This window comes from Mobula hypostoma, chromosome 3, assembly GCF_963921235.1.
Source record: "Mobula hypostoma chromosome 3, sMobHyp1.1, whole genome shotgun sequence".
In the NCBI taxonomy this organism is placed as follows: Eukaryota; Metazoa; Chordata; class Chondrichthyes; order Myliobatiformes; family Myliobatidae; genus Mobula; species Mobula hypostoma.
In genome coordinates this window covers 228524853-228541771 of record NC_086099.1, presented here as the reverse complement: position 1 = coordinate 228541771, position 16919 = coordinate 228524853, and the positions used below count along the sequence as shown (strand labels likewise).

Genomic DNA, 16919 nt, shown 5'->3' with positions numbered 1-16919 from the left:
TGGTGATGCACTTTCTCCAGCAGGAACGTTGCCTGCAGGACGGCACACGGATTCCAGCAGACAGCGTCAGCCATTCCACTCTGAGGGAACTATCCCACTTCTACCGGGAACTATGGAGGGCATGGGCTCTGACTTTATCTGGGCAGGGTGCTCCTGTGTCATTGGGGAAAGGTGCTCGGTCTGCTGAGCGGACTGGTCCTGATCCTGATCCTATTACGGTGGGTGTCGGGAGACCATGGGGAAGTGGAGGGGTTCCAGCTACATCACCACCCAACGTGCTCGTCAGACTCAGATCTCAGGAGACCACGTGGGAGAGGGTCCTGAACAACGTGAGCCGTTTCGCAGGGACGCCCAGCGTGCCATTCTGTGATGCTCCAAGGTGCTTCTTGTACGGACTGTTCCTGCACACCTTCCACTTCCTCGCCTTCATCTGCCGACCGGACTCGCCTTGGTGGTCCGTGTTACCGTCCGGCAGTGGAGAGGGTCCCCAGTAGAAGTCTCTGTACACGGGGGTGCTTCCCCTGTATATTGGGGACCTGGCAGTACATCAGGCAGTCCCATTCAACAGTCTCTGTACACAGGAGAGCTTCCCCTGTACACCGGGGACCTGGCAGTACATCAGGCAGTCCCATTCAACAGTCTCTGTACACAGGAGAGCTTCCCCTGTACACCGGGGACCTGGCAGTACATCAGGCAGTCCCATTCAACAGTCTCTGTGCACAGGGGAGCTTCCCCTGTACACCGGGGACCTGGCAGTACATCAGGCAGTCCCATTCAACAGTCTCTGCACACAGGGGAGCTTCCCCTGTACACCGGGGACCTGGCAGTACATCAGGCAGTCCCATTCAACAGTCTCTGCACACAGGGGAGCTTCCCCTGTACACCGGGGACCTGGCAGTACATCAGGCAGTCCCATTCAACAGTCTCTGCACACAGGGGAGCTTCCCCTGTACACTGGGGACCTGGCAGTACATCAGGCAGTCCCATTCAACAGTCTCTGCACACAGGGATGCTTCCCCTGTACACTGGGGACCTGGCAATACATCAGGCAGTCCCATTCAACAGTCTCTGCACACAGGGATGCTTCCCCTGTACACTGGGGATCTGGGGTGGAAGGTACTGCAACAGGCAGTCCCGTTCAACAGGTTCCTGAGCAGGTTTACTGACGCCCCGTCCACCCGTGCATTCTGCGGGCGGGAGGAGTCAGTGTACCATGAGTACACAGAATGTGAGAGGTTGCAGCCCCTGTTTGAGTTTCTCAAGGGGCTGCTGAGGTCCTGGCTGCATTTTAGTCCCACGCTCCTCATGTATGATCACCCAGTTCAGAAGGGGGTGGGCGAGAGGTGGGCCTGGCCATGATGGCCATTCACGGGTCTAGGCGGCGGAAAGCGGAGGCCGACTGCCTGTCCCTTTTCCGAGGATACATCCGTGCCCGGCTGTCCTTGGAGAGGGAGCACGCGGTCACCATGTGCACATTGGGGGATTTCCATGAGCGATGGGCCCCACAGGGTATTGACTATTTTATAGACAGTAGTAAGCATATTTTAATCTGAGTCTACTCACTGTCTTGTAAATACTGAATGTTTGCACCTTGAGTATTTGTGATGTAAACAGACGTTTATAGCTTTGTACACAAATAAAGGGGCTGGTATTGATTGGGGGGGGTCACACTGATACTGAGGCCCATTCAAGAGTCTGAAACGGGATAGAAACTGTCGTGAGCAATTATATCCTGCTGCTAAAGGAGGAGGATTGGACATGGGGTTAGCAACCCCATCCCATAAAAAACCACAACTACAGAAACAAAAAACAGAAGCTCCAAATACCTCATCCCTGGGAGGGAGAAGGACCTTCGCAGATAGCTACTCCTGGGACAACTTGAAGGACTGGCCCGGGACAGTGGATCTGGTGAGCTGCTCTTGGCAGCCTATACCCCAGTCGGGCTGATGGGATAAAGTGCGTTAGTATTTGGGCGCTACAGTGGTGTAACAGCACAATGCTGTTACAGCTAGGGGTGTCGGAGTTCAAAGTTCAATTCCAACGTCACGTGTAAGGAGTTTGTACGTCCTCCCCGTGAAAGCGTAGGTTTACTCTGGATGCCCTGGTTTCCTCCTACAGTCCACAGACATACCGGTTAGTCGGTTAATTGGTCATTATAAATTGTCCTGTGATCAGGCTTGGGTTGCTGGTGACACAGCTCAAAGGGTCGGAGGGGCCTGTTCCACAAGATAGGGAATGAGAATTGGCCATTCGGCCCATCGAGTCTGCTCTGACATTTCATCATGGCTGATCCATTTCACTCTCAGCCTCAATCTCTTGCCTTCTCACTGCATTGCTTCATGCCCTGACCAGTCAAGATCTATCAACCTCACCTTAAATACACCCAGTGCCCTGGCCTCCACTACACAGCTGTCTGTGGCAACGAATTCTACAGATTCACCACCCTCTGGCTAAAAAATTCTGCCCTGTATCTCTAAATAAAATAACTTCAATATACCCTGACGACCATAAACCTGACTGTGACAATAATAGAGCATTTATGATTAATCTGGAAAGCCAGCCCTCCCTGAATGAAGAGCACTGGTCTCTGTTTCTCACCGGTCACTGTCCTTCACACCAAACTGCTGGATCTTCTCCTCACTGCCTCCCTTCACCACTTGCTGCCAGCGAGAGTGAGTGACGCTAACCTGGTCCACGTGTGCGTAGATACAGAGGCAGCGGATGGTTGATGCCTGTCTACCGCGCGGCAGCTTCATCAGCACCTCCATGGGATTGGAGAGGGAGTTGCCTTTCAGAAGGACTCCCTGGTCAGTCAGTGCTACCAGAGCCTCCCTGGGCAAGCAGTAGTCCAGGGCAACCACCCGCCGGCCTGGCTCCAGCAAGAGGGTGGCGATGACGTCTCCTGTCTCCGGGGAGATCAGCCGGGCTGTTCCGTCCACACAGGAGCAAGCTGCCCGCACAGGGAAGTGGCCGGCCAAGGCAATGTTGGTAACATGGATGGCGCTCACATCGCAACCGATGGCCGTGTGCCGGACGTGCAGGCGCGCGATGGTCCAGAAGTCCAGCCTCTGCTGGGCGCAGCTGAAGATGTGGTCCTGGCCCGGCTCCGTGCCCAGGCGGGTGACCGTTACGCCCACCTTGACCTCGTCCACCTGATCCGCCACGTCCACATTCCATACCCGCAAGGTCCTGTCTGTAGAGGCAGAGAGAAGGCAGGGGCCGTCTGGGTAAATTGCAAGTGCAGTGACGGGACCTGTGGGGAGAAAAAGGCAAAGCTCCTCATTACAGAAATGGTGTGGAAGGTTTTGAAAGAGTGCGGAGGAAACTTACCAGGATGCTACCTGCATTAGAGAGCATGACTTTTGAGGATATGTTGAGCAAGGTAAGGCTTTTCTCTTTGAAATTCAAGTTTAATTGTCATTCAACCATGCACATGTATACAGCTAAATGAAACACTGTTCCTCTAGGGCCAAGGTGTAAAACACAGTACGCACACTCACACCAGCACATATAGTCACAAAAAATTAATATTAACACAAGTCCGTGAGTGACATAGCCTGAAGGTTGATGGTGCGTGGGATTGGAGAGAAGGAAACTTGAATGTACTCCTGTGTCCACCCAGTACATTATGTAGTGGATGGTAGACATTGTCCAAGATGGCATGCAACTTAGACAGCATCCTCTTTTCAGACACCACCGTCAGAGAGTCCAGTTCCATCCCCACAACATCACTGGCCTTATGAATGAGACAAGAGACTGCAGGGCTGTAGGCTCAGCTAGCTCGACAATGGGTACCGCCTTCTTCGCCATCGATTACATCTTCAAGAGGCGGTCCCCCAAGAAGACAGAACCCATTACTAATGACCCCCATCACACGGAACAAATCCTCTTTGTGTTACCACCATGGGGAGGAGGCACAGGAGCCTGAAGACCCACACTCAGTGTTCTAGCAACAACTTCTTCCCCTCCGCTGTCAGATTCCTGAACGGTCCATGAACACCACCCCACTGTTCATTTTTCACAGTATGTATTTAACTTTGGAACTTTTCACCTCGCACTGTACCGTTTCACAAAACAAATTCCATCACAAATGTCGACGATAATTATGGGATTCTGACCACTCACCTCTGTGTCCAATGAACATCATCTTCAGGTTCCAATGCTGATCCCAAACTTTTATACTCCCATCCCGAGAGGAGGTGGCCACACATCTCAGCGTTTCCACAATAGCGATTCCTGTGATTTTCCTAATGGGAACATAGAGCATAGAACAGTACGGGAACAGGTCCTTTGGCCCACAGTATTGTGCCAAACATACTAAACTAGTAATCAATGGCAAACTCATCTCTTCTGCCTACACAATGTCCGTATCCTTCCATTTTCCTCACATTCGTGTGTACATCTCTTAAAAGTCTCTCGAGTTTCTGCTTGTACCACCAGGCACCCACTAATCTGTGTGTAAAAGACAAGTCATCATTTGCATCAAATGCACCACTTCAGACTTGTCTGAGTTCATCTCTATCTGCTATTCCTTTGACCACTTTCCCAGATGTGTAACCTTAGACCATCTCCTTCACTATCCACTATACCACTAATTTTTGGTGTCACTCATAAACGCACTACCATGCTACCTACATTTTAGAAGAATGAGGGGGGATCTCATTAAAACTATTGAATATTGCAAGGCCTAGATAGAGTGGATGTGGAGAGGATATTTCCTATCATGGGAAAGTATAAGAACAGAGGGCACAGCCTCAGAATAGAAGGACGTCCATTTGGAACAAAAATGAGAAGGATGTTTTTTAGCCATAGGGTGGTAAATCTGTGGAATTCGTGGTCACAGATGGCTGTGTAGGCCAAGTCATTGGGTATGTTTACAGCAAAGATTGACAAGTCCTTGATTAGTCAGGGTGTTAAAGGTTACGGGGAGAAGCCAGGAGAATGGGGTCGAGATGGATAATAAATCAGTCATGATGGAATGGTTTTCCACGAGGACCACAACCTTATCGTAGTTTGAAGGTTTGTGTGCCTCAGTGAACCAGAGAATGATACTGGTCGGAGTGAGGGCTTTAAGCTTTGGCTCTAGGTAGGGTAACCTGTGCCAAACAGGTCAAAGGGCAGAGACCAGAGGCCAGACTAAGAGTGGTCCATGGGTCCTCCAAGTTCGGGAGTTCAGCTCATGGGCTTACAACCCTAACTGGTAAAACAAGACTGTTACAGAAACAGCAACAAATCCGTCAGTACAGAGGGACAGTATTCCTGAATCTCCACCTGGGACTTGCATGAATGACAGTGAACCGAGAGGAAGCTATTGACATGAGGGAAGCCGTGAATGCCACCAGAGACGAGGACATTCACTGCTGTCCTAAATAACAGTGGTGTAACGGGCAAAAGAAGATGGAGTGGCAGAGCAGTCTCAGTTGGGATAAATATCCTAATTCTGCTCCTGTGTCTTATGGTTTTCATCCATGTCGTTAACGTAAATGACAAACAACTGGGGAACTAAAGATCAAAGTCAACTTTATAGTCATCTGTACAAGTCCATGTTGGCACAGGTGCAATGAAGAATTTTACTTGCAGCATCATCACAGGAACAGAGCGTCAGATAATCAGCATCATCACAGGCACAGAGTGTCAGATAATCAGCATCATCACAGGAACAGAGCGTCAGATAATCAGCATCATCACAGGCACAGAGCGTCAGATAATCAACATCATCACAGGAACAGAGCGTCAGATAATCAGCATCATCACAGGAACAGAGCGTCAGATAATCAGCATCATCACAGGCACAGAGCGTCAGATAATCAGCATCATCACAGGCACAGAGCGTCAGATAATCAGCATCATCACAGGCACAGAGCGTCAGATAATCAGCATCATCACAGGCACAGAGCGTCAGATAATCAGCATCATCACAGGCACAGAGCGTCAGATAATCAGCATCATCACAGGAACAGAGCGTCAGATAATCAGCATCATCACAGGAACAGAGCGTCAGATAATCAGCATCATCACAGGCACAGAGTGTCAGATAATCAGCATCATCACAGGCACAGAGTGTCAGATAATCAGCATCATCACAGGAACAGAGCATCAGATAATCAGCATCATCACAGGAACAGAGCGTCAGATAATCAGCATCATCACAGGAACAGAGCATCAGATAATCAGCATCATCACAGGAACAGAGTGTCAGATAATCAGCATCATCACAGGAACACAGCATCAGATAATCAGCATCATCACAGGCACAGAGCATCAGATAATCAGCATCATCACAGGAACAGAGTGTCAGATAATCAGCATCATCACAGGCACAGAGCGTCAGATAATCAGCATCATCACAGGAACAGAGTGTCAGATAATCAGCATCATCACAGGAACAGAGTGTCAGATAATCAGCATCATCACAGGAACAGAGTGTCAGATAATCAGCATCATCACAGGAACAGAGCGTCAGATAATCAGCATCACAGGCACAGAGTGTCAGATAATCAGCATCATCACAGGCACAGAGTGTCAGATAATCAGCATCATCACAGGAACAGAGCATCAGATAATCAGCATCATCACAGGAACAGAGTGTCAGATAATCAGCATCATCACAGGAACACAGCATCAGATAATCAGCATCATCACAGGCACAGAGCATCAGATAATCAGCATCATCACAGGAACAGAGTGTCAGATAATCAGCATCATCACAGGCACAGAGCATCAGATAATCAGCATCATCACAGGAACAGAGTGTCAGATAATCAGCATCATCACAGGCACAGAGCATCAGATAATCAGCATCATCACAGGAACAGAGCATCAGATAATCAGCATCATCACAGGAACAGAGTGTCAGATAATCAGCATCATCACAGGAACAGAGCGTCAGATAATCAGCATCATCACAGGAACAGAGTGTCAGATAATCAGCATCATCACAGGCACAGAGTGTCAGATAATCAGCATCATCACAGGCACAGAGTGTCAGATAATCAGCATCATCACAGGAACAGAGTGTCAGATAATCAGCATCATCACAGGAACAGAGCGTCAGATAATCAGCATCACAGGCACAGAGCGTCAGATAATCAGCATCATCACAGGAACAGAGCGTCAGATAATCAGCATCATCACAGACACAGAGCGTCAGATAATCAGCATCATCACAGGAACAGAGCGTCAGATAATCAGCATCATCACAGGAACAGAGCGTCAGATAATCAGCATCATCACAGGAACAGAGCGTCAGATAATCAGCATCAACACAGACACATAGCGTCAGATAATTAGCATCATCACAGGCACAGAGCGTCAGATAATCAGCATCATCACAGGAACAGAGTGTCAGATAATCAGCATCATCACAGGAACAGAGCATCAGATAATCAGCATCATCACAGGAACAGAGCATCAGATAATCAGCATCATCACAGGAACAGAGCGTCAGATAATCAGCATCATCACAGGAACAGAGCGTCAGATAATCAGCATCATCACAGGAACAGAGTGTCAGATAATCAGCATCATCACAGGCACAGAGTGTCAGATAATCAGCATCATCACAGGCACAGAGCGTCAGATAATCAGCATCATCACAGGAACAGAGCATCAGATAATCAGCATCATCACAGGAACAGAGCGTCAGATAATCAGCATCATCACAGGAACAGAGTGTCAGATAATCAGCATCATCACAGGAACAGAGCACCAGATAATCAGCATTCACAAAAAATAGAAATTAAACGCATGTTATGCACATTTTTTTTTACAAGAAAGGGCACAATTAAAACAAAACTAAAGCAACACACACACAGAAAGTCCTGGAGGAGCTCAGCAAGGTAGGCAACAACCCCATTTCAGTACAAAGTGGTCATAATGTCACTAAACAACCATAAAACCATAAGATACCAGAGCAGAATTAGGCCATCTGGCCCATTGAGTCTGCTCCACCATTCAATCATGGCTGATCCATTTTTCCTCTCTCCTACCTCCTACCTTCCAATCTCCTACCTTCTCCTCATATCCCTTCATGCCCTGACTAATCAAGAATCTAAGGTTTTGCTGGGAATCAGAGGAGTGTTGTTTTTCCCAAGTTGGACGCCAGCAGCCAGTTGTGTGTCACAGGGATCAGTATTGGTTGGCCTTTAGTCCCACACAAACAGATTCAGCATTAGTCATTTCCCTTCAACCATTTGGTTCTTGAACCAGCTGGCAAAATATAAGAATTTAAGAACTGTCTTTGTATGGTCTCATTAGAACAGAGATGAGAAGGAATTTCTTTAGCCAGGGGGGAGTGAATCTGTGAAATTCATTGCCACAGACAGCTGTGGAGGGCAAGTTATTGGTTATATTTTAATTTAATATTTAGCCAGGGTGTCAAAGGTTACAGGGAGAAGGCAGGAGAAGGGGATTGAGAGGAATAATAAATCAGCCATGATGGAATGGTGGGGGAGACTCTAAATCTGTTCCATGTCTTACGGTCTCTGTAACCCAGGTGTGGGGGTCTCCAGTGGCAGATGTAGGCTTACCTTTCGTGCAGGTGTTTCTCGTAGGCAAGGAGGATCCCCTTAGTCAGGTCAAAGGAGGCAACTCCAGTCTTGCACACAGCATAGCAGCGCTGAACGCGTGCTGCCGGCAGCGTTGAGACGGGACACACTTCCACAACCAAGTCAGTGAAGGCGTCAGTCTCCGCCAAGCCTTGTGTGACGGCGACGTTGCATACCAAGTCCCGACAGCCGAAGTAGAAACGCCAGGAGCAGACGTTGCCCATGCCGGCTGTGACAATCTGGTTCATCTCCCGGTCATAACAGCAGCAGCTGATGCTGTGCCTGGCCTGGTTGACTGAGAGGGTCCTGAAATCTGGGCTCAGCACCTTAAGTTGGGGGCACTGGTTCCAGCCAACGTACTGGTTGACTTTGTGGGAGTACAGCAGGCCCTCCAGGGGCTCTGCCAGGCTCAGCTCCCTGGTCTTGCGCCCATCACAGTGATAGATGCAGATATCTGTACTGGAAAGCATGCAGATGAACTCCTGGGTAACGACATTAAACATCACGTGGTGGACATCTCTCATGAGCTGTGCCCGCTGCACATGCTGTAGTCCATGCTCCAGTTCCCGCGGCTTCCAGTCAGAACGTTTGATCTGCAAGTGGGGCACAGGGAACCAGAGAGTCGTATAAAGACTCAATATTCAAGGCTATTCAATGTCATTTCCAGCTCACAGTGTCAAGGAGAATGAAAAAAACTGTTACTCTAGGTTCGCTGCAGCACAAAAAAACACAATAATAGTTAAAAAAAAACAGTAAGTATAAATATTTATAGTTTGTATACATACATTAATTTTATGTCCATAAGGTGATGCTAGGCACAAGAGTGTCTGTACATAAGGTGACTCTGACAGGAAATGATAAAGTAGTGGTGGTTGGGGGTGTGGAGGGGTGGGTTAGTAGGTGGAGGTGTTGATCAGCCTTACTGCTTGGGGAAAGTAACTGTTTTTGAATCTGGTGATCTTGGCGTGGATGGTATGTAGCCTCCTCCCTAATGGGAGTGGGACAAACAGTCCGTGAGCAGGGTGGGTGTAACTAGCCCCATAAAACCAAAGGTACAAGATACTGTGGTCTAAATCCTGGAGCACCCTCACCACCACAGCCATTGGAGCACCCTCACCGGATCTGTAATTCAACAAGATAGCATCCCCCCACGGAGTTGCAGGTGGATGCTCCACGTGTCCTGAATTACAAGCTACCTGTCCAGACGGCCACAGTATGTGAGATTGCAGAGCTGTGTATCGGATACTGTGGTTAGCAGCACAGGGGCATGTTAGGGGACTGTCCTGTCCCCCTTCCAGTTCGCCGACTATGCCTCGGACGTCAAACACAACTCAGAGCCCTGCCACCAGCAGAAGTTTTCAGATGATTCTGCAGCTGTGGGCTGTGTCGGTCGGGGTCAAGAGGCTGAGTACAGAAGAGAGGTGGACACCTTTGTTGAGTGGTGTGGGCTGAATCACCTGCAGCTCAACATCACTAAGACAAAGGAGTTGGTGATGGACTTCAGGAAGGTGAAAACACCCTGCATTCCCATCTCCGTGAAAGGAATGGATGTGGAAGTTGCCCAGGACTACAAATACCTGGGAACTCACATGGACAATAAAGTGGGCTGGACTAAAAACACGGAGAAGGGACAGAGCTGACTGTACTTGATGAGGAAGCTCCGGTGTTTCAGCTTCTGCAGTACTATGCTGCAGATGTTCTATGACTCAGTGGTGGCCAGCATTCTGTTCTAAGCTGTAGTCTGCTGGGGCAGCAGGGTGAGAGTTCACACCAAGAAGATCGATAAATGCTCGTTGGGAAGGCTGGTTCTGTTCTGGGGGTGGAACTGGATTCCCTGGTGGTTGTGACTGAGAGGAGGATGCGGCAGAAGCTACGGAGCATTATGGACAATCCCTCTCACCCCCTCCATGACGTGCTGGACAAACAGAGGAGCACCTTTAGTAACAGACTGATTCCAGCGAGGCTCACCACTGAACACCACAGGAGATCCTTTCTCCCTGCGGCTATAACACTCTACAACTTCTCCTCCTTAAGTATATGGTTTCATTGCTCATCTTTATTTCACACTATTACTTTTTAATACACATCATATTTTTATCATTCCTCAATGCTTGCATCTTGTACTTTAAAGTATATATTTCTAACTGAGCAACCTTGCAGCAATAATTTCCTTTGGGATAAATAAAGTTTTACCTCATCTTTTTAAGGGCCATATGCTCTGAGGCCACTTTATTAGGCACACCTGCTCATGAATGCAAATATCAGCCAATCATGTGGGAATCTCAGAAATGGTTGATCTGTTGGGATTTTCATGCACAACAATCTCTAGCATTAACAGAGAATGGTGTGAAAAACAAAAAAAACATCCAGTGAGCAGCTATTCTGTGGGCAAAAGAGTCTTGTAAATGAGAGAGGTCAGAGGAGAATGTCCAGACTGGTTCAAGCTGACAGGAAGGCGACAGTAACTCAGATAACCACACATTACAACAGTGGTGTGAGAAGGAGCATCTCTAAACACACAACACGTTGAAACTTGGAGCAGATGGCTATGACAGCAGACCACGATCATAAACTCAGTGGCCACTTTAGTAAGTACAGGAAGTACACAATAAAGTGACCGCTGAGTGTAGATGCTGGCCCTGCTCACATGCTGGAACTTGAGAGGATCTGGTGGAAGATGAAACATTCAGCTGTTTCTCCCTCCACAAATGGTGCCTGGTTGATTTAGTTCAGACTTCCAGCATTTGCAGTTGTTTGGTTTAAAAAAGAACCTCAAGGTTTCTTTAGAAAATAACGTTGGTTCTTTTAATTTAGTGTTGCAAACACTCAAGCCAAGATGTTCTCCTAAGGGGTTGTCTAAGGCTGCTACGGCAGGGAGTCAAAGAGATTGTTGGACAGATGGGAGAGATCATTGACAATGATGGTGCACAGCACTCCTGATAAATATCTCTGATGGGTGGAAGAGGGACCCCGATGATCCTCTCAGCAGTTCCCGTGATCCTTTGTGGGGGCTAGCGGTCAGATGTCTTGGCATTCCAGTACTAAATGGAGATGCAACTGGTCAGGACACTCTTGATGGTACTCCTGTAAAAATTGGTTAGAATGAAGCTCTCCATGTGGTTAAAACAAATATCCATGGACAAGTTCTGCGTGGGAGGGTGAAGGGAACGTGGCAAGACAGAGAGTTGGGCTTGAGGAGATGAAGAAGAGTATGGAAGACCACTCTGGGAGCATAACGAGGGAAGTCTTCGAATGTCAGTCTCACAGAACTTGACAGCAGGGTAAGGAAATACTTGGCATGCTCCCAGTACTGAACTTTTTAGCTTATGGACCTTTCAAAGTTTTGTGAATATCTTGCTACAACTCCTACTTTGAATGTTCCCTTTGCAACTACAACACTAATGAATAATCAAAAGTCTCAAGGTCTATCTCACTGAAACAGAAAGGCTTTCCCGTTGCAATACAGTAGGAGTAGTAATGCGATTACTCAAGTTGAGTATGATGCTCTTGTAACAGCTGTCCATTGGTGGGTCCTCAGGTGGCAGTCGAGGTCAATCCAGGATCCACGTACGCTGGAGCAGTGTGAACATCAGTAACTGGTGTCTGTGGTTAGTGGCTGGGTTTTCTAGCTGTCCAGTCTCTCCTTTCACAGCTGCCGCTTGTTCTCCATGGCACAGCAGAGGTTGCTCTCATGTAGCTCAGCCTCCTCTTGAACAGATTCCCTCCAGCTGTATCTATTGAGTGCAACGTCCTTTCAGTTTTCAGAAGTAAATTAAATTAACCTCCTGGGTATAAGGATCGAGTGGACTTTTTCCCAGGGCAGAAATAACTAATATAAGAGGGCATCAATTTTAGGTGACTGGAAGAAATAACAGGAGGATGTCAGAGGGAGGATTTTTCATACACACGGAGTCATGGGTGTTTCGTCATTGAACTTGTACATACATGTACTTGTGTACAAACTGCAGACAGGGCCTTTCTCTTTCAGAGTGGAGGATAGAGGTGCCCATAGAGGTGTACAAGATGATAAGAGGCAGGGGTAGAGTGGAACCAGAGACCTTTTCCTCAGGTGGAAATGACTAATACCAGAGTGCAGTATTTTAAGATGATTGGAGGAAAGTATAGGGGATATCAGAGGTGGGGTCTTTACTCAGAGCACAGTGGGCGCAGATACACTGTGGACATTTAAGAAACTTTTAGACCCATGGATGAAAAAAACTGGAGAATTATGGAGGAGGGAACAGTTAGATTGATCTTAGTAAGTTCAAGGGTCAGCACGACATTGTGGGCCGAAGGGCCTAGGCTGTGCAGTACTGCTCTCATTCCAGAACCCAATGGCAAAAGTGCAGTGGATTGTACAATGTACATTGCAGAAGGGTCAGTGGGCGCTCTGTACCTTTTCTATCGAGCCGTGAACAGCTGTTCTCAGTGTAGACCACAGGCGGTGAACTTTGTCCTTCATCATCTCTTCTTCACCTGCCCTCAGTGTGTTTAGATGGTGAGACGCGTGGCCGGCCAGTACAGTAGCTTTACAAGAGATTGGGGAAAACAGTGCAGGACTTAGATACATTCACAAAAGTTTCAAGTAAATATAGATTTATTATCCGAATATGCACGTGTCACCACATACTACAGCTGAGATTCATTTTCTCGTAGGCATTCACAGTAGAACAGAGCAATACAATAGAATCGATGAAAAATTACACACAAAGAGTGACAGCCAATGTGCAAAAGAAGACAAATTGTGCACATTTAAAAGTAAATAAATAATATTGACAACATAAGTTGTACCGTCCTTACACATCTGTAGAAGAAGGATGCTTACGTGAGAATGCTGTTCTTGGACTACAGTTCAGCATTCAACACCATAATTCCACCCAGGTTTGACAAGAAGCTCAGAGATCTCGGCCTTGACTCTGCCTTGTGCAGCTGGACCTGGACTTCCTGTCAGATCATCAGCATGTTGTAAGACTGGGCTCCCTCACCTCTGCCCCTCTGACCCTCAACACAGGAACCCCTCAGGGCTGTGTCCTAAGTCCCTCCTTTACTCCCAGTACTATATACCCATGACTGTATCGCCACCCACAGCTCCAATCTGATAATTAAATTTGCCGAAGACAATACATTGATTGGCCTAATCTCAAACAATAACGAGGTGGCCTACAGGGAAGAAGTCATCTCTCTGACACAGTGTTGTCAAGAAAACAACCTCTCCCTCAATGTCGCAAAGACAAAGGAGCTGGTTGTGGACTACAGGAGGAATGGAAATGGGCTAACCCCTATAGACATCAATGGATCTGGGGTTGAGAGGGTGAACAGCTTTAAGTTCCTCGGCAGACACATCACCGAGGATCTCACATGATCTGTACATACCAGCTGTGTGGTGAAAAAACCACAACAGCACCTTTCTCCTCAGACGGTTGAGGAAGTTTGGTATGGGCCCCAAAATCCTAAGACCTTCCTACAGGGACACAATTGAGAGCATCCTGACTGGCTGCATCATTGCCTGGTATGGGAACTGTACCTCCCTCAATCACAGGACTCTGCAGAGAGTGGTGTGGACAGCCCAGTACATCTGTAGATGTGAACTTTCCAAGATTCAGGACATTTACAGAGACAGGTGTGTAAAAAGGGCCCGAAGGATCATTGGGGACCCGAGTCACCCCAACCACAAACTGTTCCAGCTGCTACCATCCGGGAAACGGTACCACAGCATAAAAGCCAGAACCAACAGGCTCCGGGACAGCTTCTTCCACCAGGCCAACAGACTGATGAACTCACACTGATTTTTGTGTATTTCTATGTTACATTGACTGTTCTATTTATTAAAAATTATTATAAATTATTATAAATTACTATGATTGCACATTTAGATGGAGATGTAACGTAAAGATTTTTACGCATTATGTATGTGAAGGATGTAAGAAATAAAGTCAATTCAATTCAAAATTAGAGTCCTTGAAAGTGAGCCCATAGTCAGTGGGATAAATTTAATGATGGGGTGAGTGAAGTTACCCCTCTGGTTCAACAGCCTGATGATTGAGGAGTGATAACTGCTCCTGAGCCTGGTGGTGAGAGTCCTACACCTCCTCTACCCCCTGACAGCAGCGAGAAGAGAGGAAAGCAGAGCTCCCAGAGGAAACCACGTGGTCAGGGGGAGGATCGTACAAACTCCTGACAGATGGTGGTGGAACTGAAGTCTGAACTCGGTTGCCCTAAATTATCATAGACTCACACTAACCACTGCACTACCATAGCGCCCATGATTATATTACAAACGCAGAAAATCCTACCAGCGATAGAGGGGTCCTGACGATAGATGCTGCTTTCCTGTGACAGCACTGCTTGTAGATGTGCTCACTGGAGGGGAGGGCTCTGGTTAAAGGTGAAACTTGAACTGTTTCTCCCTCCACCGATGCTGTCTTACCTGCAGAGTGTTTCCAGCACTAAAACTGGTTCACATTTCCACAACTTGGAGTCATTTTACTTAAGGAAAACATCTCACGATTAAAAAAAAGATAATTTGCAGACAATTGAATGTCTCAGCAAGTCAGAACATGAAAAAAATACATTTAAAAGAAAACTAAAGAGGATTGGGGTAGAGGAGGCAAGTGATCAGGAAAGATCACATACAGAGGGAGACAGGGCGAGGGAAAGAGAGAGAGAGGGAGTAAGAGAGATTGAGCAGAGAGACAGAGGCAGGGAGTCAGAGAGCAGGGTGGTGGGGGGGGAAGGACCAGGGGGGAGGGAGGGGGGGGGGAGAGAGAGAGAGAGAGAGAGAGAGAGAGAGAGAGAGAGAGAGAGAGAGAGAGAGAGCGCACTAGAGAAGGGAGGAAGAGGGTCAGAGAAAGAATGGGATGGTGAGAAAGAGAGGGAGTGAGAGAAACTGGGGGCAGGAGAGAGAGAAAGAGAGAAGCTGGACAGAGAGACAAGGGAGGGAGAAGGTAGGGGTGGGATGGTAGTGGGGGGAGGGGCAGGAATGGAGAGGGGGTAAAGGGGAGAGGGGTGGGGGTGTGTTGGAGAGAGGTGGGTCGACGGAGGGGGAGAGGGGACAGAAAAGTGAAGGAGACAGATGGTGAAGAAACAGAACGAACAATGCTAATGTGTGAGATGATGGTGAAATTGGGAAGTGTGAGGGGCTTTCGGGAGCTGGACAGAGACAAGGCAAAATATTCAGAAACAGTATAACTCGGGGAAAACATGGACACATCGAGTTCCTCCAGCTGATTGTGTGTTGCCACAGATTCCAGCCTCTGCCCTCTTGTGCATCTTCAGTGGGTGGTGGATGGGCTTGAGGACTGAACTCGTTCTGTTTTGTGGGTTACACACTGTCACTGGGAGCAGGCGGAGAGGAGGTGGGGTGGGGACAACAAGCTCACCATTCTGGTCCAACATCTTCATGGGCTCCATGGTGTTTGCACACCTTCTCCTCACTTCATGGTGCTCTGTGCAAAGTGACGTCAGGATTAACACTCGTATCGTCAGTGCGGAGAACACACAGCCGCAGAAAGGGCAAGTTACAAAGCTGAACTGCAACATAAGAGGTTTCCCTTTATTTATTTAGAGATAGAGCGTGGAACAGGCCCTTCGCACTCAAACAGCCACACCTCCCAGCAACCCACCGACTGAACCCCAGCCTAATCACAGGGCAATTCACAGTGACCAGTCAACCTTCACCGACTGAACCCCAGCCTAATCACAGGGCAATTCACAGTGACCAGTCAACCTTCACCTTTGCACTGTGAGAGGAAAGCAGAGCTCGCAGAGGAAACCCACGTGGTCAGGGAGAGGAATGTACGAACTCCTGACAGATGGTGGTGGAAGTGAACTTTGAACTCGGTTGCCCTAAATTCTCAAAGAATCACACTAACCACTGCACTACCACAGCACCCACGATTACATTACAAACACAGAAAATCCTACTAACTCTCGGGCAAAGTCTCCACAGATACTGATGAAGGCCCATCTGTCCTGGATATCAACTGTTATCAATGTCAATTTCCGTGGATGCTGCCTGCCCTGTTGGATTCCTGCAGCATTTTGTGTGTGTTTCTCCACAGTCACTGCCTTCCTGCTCAGTGTTTCCAGAATTTCATAAACACTGTCAGAGCCCGTGTTCTTTTGCTGCACTCAGACTGTGGATCTACCCAGCAGCGTGTTCCCGTTGTTGGAGCTCACTGATCGGCCACGTTTTCAATATCCCCAAGAGCGGCCTGAAGAGGGCAGCCCTGTGGACACGAACTTACACCAGGGTTGCAAAGTGCAGCCTTGCAGGGAACCACACATCAACTGCGACTGTTGGAGCCTCCGCACTGGGGTGTAGCCCACGGTCTCTTTGGGGCTTTGCTGTTGCTTGCAAGGTGGGTGGTGGGA

The 16919-nt window shown here is 48.0% G+C and overlaps 1 protein-coding gene across 1 annotated transcript; it reads right to left on the bottom strand.

The window, feature by feature from the left end:
- Positions 1-295: 295 nt before the first annotated feature.
- Positions 296-15956, bottom strand: LOC134343788 (WD repeat-containing protein 97-like). Its single transcript, XM_063042521.1, has 6 exons — positions 15926-15956; positions 12943-13073; positions 8529-9139; positions 4126-4247; positions 2599-3253; positions 296-521 (listed from the first exon to the last, which is right to left on the bottom strand). The coding sequence occupies exons 1-6, from the start codon at positions 15954-15956 to the stop codon at positions 296-298; spliced, it is 1776 nt and encodes a 591-aa protein (XP_062898591.1).
- Between the last annotated feature and the right edge of the window lie 963 nt (positions 15957-16919).